Source organism: Cibotium barometz, chromosome 58 (genome assembly GCF_041138505.1).
Source record: "Cibotium barometz isolate CiBa-2024 chromosome 58, ASM4113850v1, whole genome shotgun sequence".
Taxonomy (NCBI): domain Eukaryota; kingdom Viridiplantae; phylum Streptophyta; class Polypodiopsida; order Cyatheales; family Cibotiaceae; genus Cibotium; species Cibotium barometz.
Genome location: NC_141103.1, coordinates 17,070,882 through 17,081,273, shown reverse-complemented (window position 1 = coordinate 17,081,273; position 10,392 = coordinate 17,070,882). Strand labels below are relative to the sequence as shown.

The following is a 10,392-nucleotide window of genomic DNA, read 5'->3' as shown; positions in this document are numbered from 1 at the left end:
CCAAAAAAGGCATAATCTTGAAATTTTGTGTATGCCTCCTTGTGTGATTTGCTAAAAATGTCACACGTCTAGCGTTGTATCATGCTCAACAACAATGAGTAGAAAAGAAAACCAATTAATTAATGGAAGTTAGATGAACACTATTGAACCTTGATAAATCTAACAGTTCCAACCCTTTTACATTTAAAAAAACAAGCTTTGCAAGTTGCAAGCAGCTATCCACTTCACTTTCCTTGCTTCGCTCTTCCCATTTGAAAAATTAAGTGTTGCAAGGGGCTCTCCGCTTCCCACTTCCTATTCAAAAACTCTCTTTCCCTCTTCCTATTTGATTCCCCCCCCTCCCCCCCTCCCTCCCCCCCTCCCTCTCTCCCTCCCTCTCTCTCTCTCTCTCTCTCTCTCTCTCTCTCTCTCTCTCTCTCTCTCTCGTTGCCAATAACTATGCCCTATAAACTCTGGCAAAAGAGAAAGAGAATGGGTTCGTGGGTAGGGTTTGTTGCAAAGAGAATGGGTTCATGGTGGGTAGGGTTTTGCGATAAAGAGAATTCCAAGTTATTCATTCTTTAATAGGCAAATGGAATTTTGGTTCCACAAGAGTTTTCTGGGTGAATTTTAAAAATTATTTGTGGAGAAGTTTCGCTCGTGGATGCACTAAATGGATAGCCCCGATTTTTTCTTGCTCGTAGAGCCATTTAGGAGCAAACCTTAATTCTGAAACAAGGATAACACCCCCACCAATATGGGTATCATTCAATTCACCATCCAATTCACCTTGGTGTGAGAGTCCAAAAGTGTGCTTAAATTTGAAATTGGCGCTCCCAAATGAATTTCCCCCCTCAATATACACATTTTTAAAAAACCGTCCCTTCTACTTTATCCATAATGTTGGTACGTAAGGGAATCTTGAGCTTACTATTAATTAAGCGCAAATTTATACATGAACAAATTAATAAAACCCATGAAAACCTTAGTACATGGAGCCAGTTTATTTGTGTCCACGTGGCATCCACGTAGATAACCTAAATTATCTCATTTAATCTACGTTAGCACTGGCTGGCGGCGAAACCCACACGGGCGGCGGCGGAGTTGAAGTAGACGCGGTAGCCCTGCTGCTGCATGTTGCCGATGATGGAGAAGTCGGAGTTGCTACCTGCGAACCCCAGACAGTACGTGCCCTTTTTGTCGACCGGGATGAGGTAGTTGGCCGCCGGCAGAGACAGCGTCGTGCCGCCCGCAAAGTGTAGCTCCACCGTCGGCACGTCCACCGACTGCCTCCCGCCCAGCGCATAGCACGTGTCGAAGAGCGAGAAGCCGCCCGCCGAGGGCAGATTTCTAGTGCCCGCCACAAACGCATCCCGCAACGCTGTATACGCCGGCGCTACCAGACGAGTGATCGACGTGCCGGAATCCAATATCACGCCCCCGTTCCCGCTCGACTGCAGCGAGAAATCGGACGGGGAGATACTCAGCTGAGCGCCGCCCACGCTGATTCCCTGCAGCTCGACGTAGTAGAAGGTGTCTAGCCTTGGATTCTTCAGGAGAGGGGTGAACAGCGAGCCGGAAGGCGCTGCGCCTGCGCCGAACACGAGCGAGCTAGAGCCGCCGGAGAATCGGTCCGCCAGACAGTATGAAAACTCCGACTTGATCTGCGAAGGGAGCGAGAAGCGTCCGGCACCCAATCCCAGCAAGCCAGCAGCTCCCACAAACAGGCCTTCATTGTCGTGTCCACACCCCAAGGCCACGTCCTTAAGCTGGCCGCCTGCAAATGTGAAGGTCTCCAGGGCAAAATCCCCCACAGTGAAAGAGCCATCTCCATAGCTGACTTGATACAGACACTGGTTGCTCTGGCATCCTCTCACCAGAAGCTGAGAGCAGAGAGCATTGCCGCAGGTCACAGCCTGGTATGAGGAGGATGCAGCTGGGTTGAAGATGGGGTCGGACTGCTGGTAGCAGCTGTTGCACGGCTGGCACTGCGTCCACGACAGATCACTGCCGGTGTCCATCACAAAGTAGGATGCCCTCGGCGGGGTGCCCACGCCAAACCGTGTGAAATACTCCCCGCTGCCTTGGCTCAGCCCAGACACAGCAGGGCTGCTGAAATCCTCCGCCTTGAACTGGCCCGTCAGCGACTCATTGAGAGGCTTCCATTGAGCAGTGTTGGCGTTCATTAAGGCAACTTGGAGGCGCTGGGTGATCGCCTCCACCCGGGCGGCGTCCCTCTTGAGCCTCTCAGTGAGCGCATCGTGGTCGGACGGTTTGAGAGCGGGGAGGCGATCACGGTGAACAACATCTAGGACCCAGGTATCGGGGGCAAGGCTCTTTGCGGCGGCGAGCTGCTCAATTCTGCCGCTTCTGCTGCCATCAAGGGTGAAGGTCTGGTAGCCTGGCTTGGCAGAGACGCCTCTGGCTGTGGCGTAGGCTGTGGGAGCGGGGAGAAGGTGGAAGGCCAAGAGCCAAGTACACAAGAAAAGACCTGTGGATTGCATCAGACCGGCCATCGGCACAAATAAGTTTTCTGGCCCTGCAAAGCTGCTAGCTACACCCGCCTGTAAAAGTTGGGTGGAGAATAGGAAGAAGCCAACCTTTTTAAAATAATAGAATGGCTTGACCTTCTTGTTGGTAAGTCTTGGCCTTTAATCTACACACAATTCCCAAACTTTGTTTTCACAAGCATCCATCCGGCCACAAGCATGTGTTCGTTGGTTAAGACGACCCACCACCCCCAAGAGCAACAAAGGCTTCCAATCTTTAAAAGGCCGGACATGGATGGACACACACCACAACAATCCAGAGAAAAAGTTCTCTTAGAGAGACAACATATAAAGGTCCAAGATAAAAAAGCTGTTTGTCACTTGTAGAACACACGACTGGTGGGAGAAAAGCCACCATCATACCATTAGAACAATGCGACACACACCACAACAATCCAGAGAAAAAGTTCTGTTAGGGAGACAACATATAAAGGCCCAAGATAAAAAAGCTGTTTGTCAGTTGTAGCACACACGACTGGTGGGAGAAAAGCCACCATCATACCATTAGAGCAATGCGCCATAGCAGTGCTCGAGAAAAAAATATATTTCAATCAATGCGTCGTAGCAATGCTCGAAAAATCAAAATAAGGACAACTCTTGAATTTATTTGGTTTTTATTTTTGAAATCTCTATTGTATGCGGATTTTATAACTAAAATATATTAAAAACCATTCCTTAAAATAAGGGCTACTTAAAATCTCAACCAGTTTTTCTTAATTCTAGCCGATACAAAGGGATGAAATTTGAAGGCCTACCCTAGCCTTCAATTTGAAAGCCATTTACTAGGTTGACCTTCAAAATATGGCACAACCACATGCACACATGGTGGTGCGACATGTTCAAGCGCACTTGTGCACAGCCACGTGTATTGCCCAAGAGAAAATTTTCAAAATAGTGGCCTTCTTTTGCAACTCTATTTTCTAAGAGGCCTTCTCTAGAAGGTTTAAAGGGCTTTGATGCCCTGTGAAGGCTTCAAATTTCAACACTACTCTTTTGAAGGAGTAAAAGGTTGACATCTCATATTTGACATTAGAGTCAAAATCTCTCAATTATTTGTGAAAATTGTGAGTGATGAATGTCTACTAGTGCAAGTTAAGGTGCAAAATTATTAGGCTGAAGTGCACCATATATTTTGAATTTTTTTGTGGGCTAAGGGGTGAAGCAATGAGTGTTAACTCGAAAAACCTATAAAGTATTAACTTGAAAGATTTTCATTATTACCTGTAAATTTTATTTCCTCAATTTCAAGAAATTTCACAACTTTATTGCAATTCACTTATAATATAGTTCAAAATTACGTAAATTCTCTTCTTAAAAAGCTATAAATTTCAAAGCCATAACGTTTACACAGAGGCGATCATACCTTCCTAGTAATAAGAGATTTTAGCTTAGTGGCATGTTCATCAGTTCAAAAAAATTACTTCAAATACTTATCAACCACCAATAAGTGGGGAAACAGAGATGGAGTGCTGAATGATTATGGTACCAAGAGGAGTGGCACCTTTTACCTTAAGAATTAGCCTAAGGCATGATTATTATTGACCCTACATAAAGGAATGGTAGGTCATTTGACTTGTCAATATATTCATTAAGAAATGGACGGCCAAGAACTATGAATTAGGTTCTAAGCACTCCTACTAGGGCAAAGGTGCTAGTAAGGTGGCGAGTTCCAAACCTCTCTCATTCCAACCCTAGAAGAATAGCAAATTTTAAAAGGAATAGTTAACGTATATTCCCATTATGTCAGAATCTTATTTGTTGGGCATAATATTACTTTCCGAATGCAAGCTTTGAGGCACATTTCTTGCCCTTAATCCACCATAACGACATGTTCATCGGTTAAAAAAATTACTTCAAATACTTATCAAGCACCATCAGAGATTTTTTTGGTAACTATAGTATTGTGTGACACCTAAATAAGTCGGGAAGAAACAGCTGAATGATTATGGTACCAAGAGGAGTGGCACCTTCTACCTTAGGAATTGGCCTAAGGCATGATTATTATTGAGCCTACATAGAGGTATGGCAGGTCATTTGACTTGTCAATATATTCATTAAGAAATGGTTGACGATAAGCTTTAAAGGTGATAGGAGGAGGACACGCGGCTGAGAGTGGGAGGAGGAGGTGGAGAGCGACTGGGTGGGTGAGGAGGGGGTGGGTGCAGCGAATGAATAGCGCGGTCCGGTCCTTTGCTTTTTAGCGCGGATTGCAATAAAGCGCACTCCGCTTTCATGAGAACACCGCCACCCACCCCCGTGGACGCCACTTCACCATGGTCCACGTGACGTGGTTAAGTACGTCCACCTCATCACCTGCCATCACTCTTACGTTCACGCTGCTGGAAATTTCGGCTCCATCTATATATAATAATAAATTATATATATATAAATATAATAAAATGGCCACCTGTCCGAAAATAAGTCTTGCACACCATATATATATATATATATATATATATATATATATATATATATATATATAACGGCCTCCAAGCACCAAGTCCACACTAGTCTCTTATAATAAACTATTCATTTCAAATTACACTAAATCCCCCCTTTTTTTTGTTTGTTTTAAAAAGAAGGCTTGAAATTAACAGGACATCCATGTTTACAACCGGCTCATGTAAACAACTCATACACACCACTCGCAGTTTGTAAAAGGGTGCACATCCATTGTAGTCAATGAGGATTGAACCCATTGTAATCAGCGCCGAGGACTGTATCCAGAACCTCTGGGATAACACTCGTCTTCTTCTACCAACCGAGCTACTGCCGTGGTTATAAAAGTTTCCTGTCAAAATCGCTGTCAAATTGGTTTTAAAAACTGAGGCTAGAAAAACGAGTTTTTGTTATGCCATTCTTGTGAATGTCCCTTGGGCCTTTACCGTAAATGCTCCCACCTTATAAATTTTCTAAGGTTACAACTTTCAAAGTGAGCGGTTGACTGAAGGGGGCAGAGACCTGCATGCATCTAGCAAGGTATAATAATCAAGGGTTAGACAAGACATGGTGTATTTGCCCCTTAGCAACTTTGCATGATTACGTTCCTTAGGTTGTTTATAGAATGTCCCCCCTTTCCCCAAATCGGCATAGAGATGGATGCGGAAGATGGGGTCCATGAGAATGGGGGGGGGGGGGGGGGGGGAGATGAGATCTCGCCCCCCCTTTTTTGGGTTTTTTCACTTTGTCCACTCAATGTGTAAAGCACACCTTCACAATTTGAAAACTCATCACATTCAAAATTTCACAAGCAACTATTTGAGTTAAATATTTTTAGCATTCATGAAGGGGCCAAGGAGAAAGGAGGATTTTTTAGATTTATGAAATTTGAAATGAAGGTCTAATTTGTCAAGCCTAGGTCACGCTTGGAAAAGTATTTTTTGTTATATGGCCTAGCCATATAACAAAAGTATTTTTTGTTATATGGCCTAGGTCATGCTTGGAAAAGTATTTTTTGTTGCTATGGCCTAGCCATAGCAATAGGCTAGCCATAGCAACAGGCTAGTCATCTACTTGTACATATATATAACCTTAGAAGACAACTTACAACAAAGAAAAACTTGTTCACTAGCATAAAAGGAGTGCTTTATATCGTCTAGGAAAGTACACAAAGATCTTTTTCTTGAATTATGAGATACCCTTCACCATAGATGAAAAGAACTAAAATATCAGAGCTTGTATGAGATACATAAAAGGAGTGATTTATATAGTCTAGGAAAGTATACAAAGATATTGTTCTTAAATTATGAGATACTCCTCAACATAAAATATTAGAGCTTGTATTCCTTCAATTTAAAAAGGTGAGTGAGAGATTTATATAGTCTAAGAGTATATACAATTGTCTAAAATGAATGAGATACTCTTCAATGCAGATGAATGGAACTAAAATATCATAGCTTCTACTGCTTCAATTTAAATTGGTAGATAGGAGAGCTACCACACATTATTAGTTGAGATACAATGGTCCAATAAAAAGCGCATGTAAATATAAAGGTGCTTTTAAAGAAGGATGATGATGGCACTATCCCCATTTCTTATACTAATGATGGAAAAACAATGTTAGAAAACTACTTCCATACTATAAAGCATCAAATTATTGCATTTCATTTTCTAGTTGGGATACTAAGTGAAAATTGCATACATATCTTGCAATCCCCCACTCACATTATGCATGCTCTTACATTTATGTTATGGTGGATGGGAGTAGGTGAGAAAAATATTTCTTAAAGTTTGTGGGCTTATGTTTGCTATCATGTATTAGTATTTGATGTATTCGGTGAGGAAACTCATTCACTATCATGTGAATTGATGTATTCGTAGCATAAATGAAGTTAATAATATCCTATGGGAAATAATACAAAGATCTCCATCTTAAATGATGAAATATTATTTGACATAGATGAATGATACTAAAATATCATAGCTTGTGTTTATTTAATTAAAAAAGGTAATTACTATGAGATACATAGGATAATGCATAAAATATGGAGTCCTCATATATCAAGCTATTGGAAGGTGGTTTTGGATTAGAAATTCTACATTATTTTGTATAGATGGATCCATTTCTTTGATGCTCCATGTACATTGCATCGAGACATATTCAAATTTCAATAGATTTTTGTGAACTCATTGCTATACTAAAGGGAAAATGGTGATTGGGTAAAAACCCATTGCTATACCAAAGGGAAATGATAATCAGGTAAAAACAAATAATTCTTAGCTTATTCAATATCTAGTTGTGAGTGAGCTCCATGGCTATGATGATTAGATAAAAATTCAAGGTGGGATGCCAATTGGGTTTCCTCTCTATTGCTTATTTCAAGAGATTACACGTTGGGTGGCTATGAGCATGCCATGTCATTGCCATGGAAGCCCATGCACCCAAATTTGAGGTGCTAGGTTTTAATGCAAAAGCCTATAGTCAAAATCTACCATGATATCGATTATCATATATAAAATGATTCTTTTTAAGCTCTTCAAGCTTTTCTCCTTCAAAAGTTTTCCTTTCTTGCACAAAATACTCCTACAAAACACATTCTAGAAAATCTCGTTCCATGTATTTTGCAATTACACAATCTAGACTCCCATTATTTTCAGCAAATGTATGCCCTTCCAACACATTGGTTTCATACTCTCTAGACCCCAATTACTTTTAACAAACATATAATCTTCTAAAATGTTTGTTTGACATCATGTGTCAAACAATTGACTACTCACATCATAATACTACAACCCTCCTCCACTTGAGAATCAAGCCCAAACTCTCTCTAAAAAATGCAATTCTCTCTTTCCAAACTCACATGGTAAACTCTCAATTCCAAAAGAACCAAAAAAGCAAACCATAGATAATCCTCCCCTAAGTGATTCTCATACTAAGATAAAATCCCATATTAAAAGAGGATCAAAGTAAATTTATAGTTTCACATGATACTGATTTAGTGAGATAACTAACAATTAATTGTATGAGGCTAAATTAAGAACTGCAATTGTCTCTTTCCAATCTCACATGGTAGTAGCCTCTCTCTAATCTCTAATCTCTCAATTGTAAAAGAAACCAAACAAACAAACCATAGAAGAGAATACCTAATCCTCCTAAGTGATTCTCATACCAAGAAAAATTCCCATATTAAAAAAGAATCAAAGTAAATTAATAATTTCATGATAATGATTTAGTAAGATAACTAACAATTAATTGTATGAGGCTTAATTAGGATAAAATCATAGTATTCAAGAGATTTTGTTGATAATTAAGATCCAAGTGTAAGCTCAAATAGCTCAGTTTTTAAAAATCTTGATGTTGTACAGTATCTTACCATGTCTTATAAAAGATATTGAAAAAGGGATAAGATCTCAATACGTTGAAATATATAAATGACCTATAAAGCTTTGGTTGTGTCCAACCATACGAATTCCTTGATTGAAAGCAAGGGCGGTAAGTAACAAAGGTGGGCAACAAAGATGGTCCATCCCTTAGGGTTGCAATCTAAATAACACCATGTTGTGACATTCAATGATGGGATCATTGCATAATAATTCTTGTTCATATGGCCATCTTTAACATGAAATTTAAGAATGCAATGCCCCACTTGCTCTAGTTCTTCTATGCAAAATTACCCCATCTTCAGCGATAATCTGGTATGTACTAGCTCCTTGGTCACTAGGGCCTTGGACTTGTTGCCTGTGTCTTTCGGAAGACTCCACTATGTTGCTAGCTTGTAGACATGGTTGTGAAATGCAATATAAATGTAATGTTGGTGCCTCATTGTTCTAGTACAATCTTTTGTGAGCCTTTGGGAAATTCAAATATGCTTCTAGGCAATGTAATCACACATATGAAATTTTAGGCCTACAGGTCTTTTGCACAATTTTTAGTAGAGCTATGTCATTTTTATGGGGTGCCTTCAAGCACACAAACCTAGGCATGTGAGTCACACTCTTCCACCATGTTAGTTGTAGGAGCTATGCCAAATTTCTTGTTGTAATCTAGAGGTAAGATCATTTGCCTGAAGGGATCTAGAATTGAATGCAGATCGATGCAAACTATTTGTAGATTGTAGCGATGTTAAGCTCACCGTAACGTGTTGTGGAAAGTTGCAGATCCGCCAAGCTTGAGCTAGGCTCAAGAGCTCCACTTTAGCCACTCGTCACCGCCCTCTTCCCACACTCGTTGTCACGTCGAGGCTCTAATCCAACGGGTGGTGCAACCTCTCTTGCAAAGATTGTGTGGGATCTCTGCGGAAGAGACAATCGCGATGGTAGCCTAATTGCTCAAGCAAGAGGGAGAGAAGAAGTAAGAGGGAAGCATGCGAGAATGAATGATTAGCACTAATCACTCTCAAACCCTAACCCTAAGTACACCACACATGCTACATTAGAGTTGTAAGAGAGAGGGAGAGAGAACACTCCATTTCTATTTCACAAATGTGAGAATGAGTTACAAACAAGAGAAATTGGCTTTTATAGTTCCAAGCCTTTTCCCACTAGGCCGCGCCTGGGAGTAAGTGGCTTGAGGTGCCCAAAATATAGTTACAAGGCTTTTCTCTATGGTTTGGCCAAATGACCAAGACCCTCTTGTCTGTCCATCAAAGCTCAATATTTGGGGGTGTCTTAGGGCATTTCCCTCATCAAATGATGGGATTTACAATATAGTTTCAGTGCCCATTACATAAGTGTGCGGACATAGTTGTCATAAGAATGTGCTAACCAATATCTAGTTAACATACTCCCCTTCCTAAACTCGATCGTGTCCTCGTCGTGATTGAGAAGAGGTTGTCGAGGCACGTGGGGAAGTGTCACACTTGGTTGGTTCTCTTGTCTCTCTAGAAATGAGAGGGGGTGAGGGAGTTAGTAAGATGGAAAGAAGTTAGCGGAGTACTGGCGATTAAGTATCTAGCTAGTATGATGGGCTCTTATGAATTCGCTTTCTTATATATGCCCCAGTAGTACTTGTTATTCTGTTTTTGGTATTTTTTTAAATTGCGAGTGAACATTCTCTTTAGAGGAGTCAGAGTACTTGAATGAGTAGACTAGCACACGAAATACTTAATGACCAGTATCCAAGTGGTAAGTGGTTTGCATGAATGAGGGGCTAATAAAACAATGGTGTTAGTAAGCAAGTGGCGACATGGGAATTTCGGAGGGACAAGGAGACAACATGCATGGAAACTTCTTGCCCTCTGAGATGCTATATGTCGATGGTGATGTTCATGAAGCTCTAGCATCTTTGTCAAGACACCGTAATGGGTATCTTATTGTTCTTTCTTTTTCATTTGTGGGTTATCTTCCTCTATCATTGTAGCTCATGGAATGAGGATCTTGTGTTGATAGGAGTGGTATCGATGGCGAGGATCCATAGATGTTGAGC

General features: G+C 41.0%; 1 protein-coding gene across 1 annotated transcript; it reads right to left on the bottom strand.

Annotated features, from left to right (window-relative positions):
• Positions 1 to 882: 882 nt before the first annotated feature.
• On the bottom strand, positions 883 to 2,718 carry LOC147605973 (protein ASPARTIC PROTEASE IN GUARD CELL 1-like). Its single transcript, XM_086792323.1, has one exon. It carries the CDS (start codon positions 2,493 to 2,495, stop codon positions 1,041 to 1,043), a length of 1,455 nt encoding a protein of 484 aa, XP_086648449.1. The 5' UTR covers positions 2,496 to 2,718; the 3' UTR covers positions 883 to 1,040.
• Between the last annotated feature and the right edge of the window lie 7,674 nt (positions 2,719 to 10,392).

Coding starts and splice junctions, on each gene's coding strand:
- LOC147605973 (XM_086792323.1), bottom strand. CDS start 2,495: ATGGCCGGTCTGATGCAATCCACAGGTCTTTTCTTGTGTACTTGGCTC.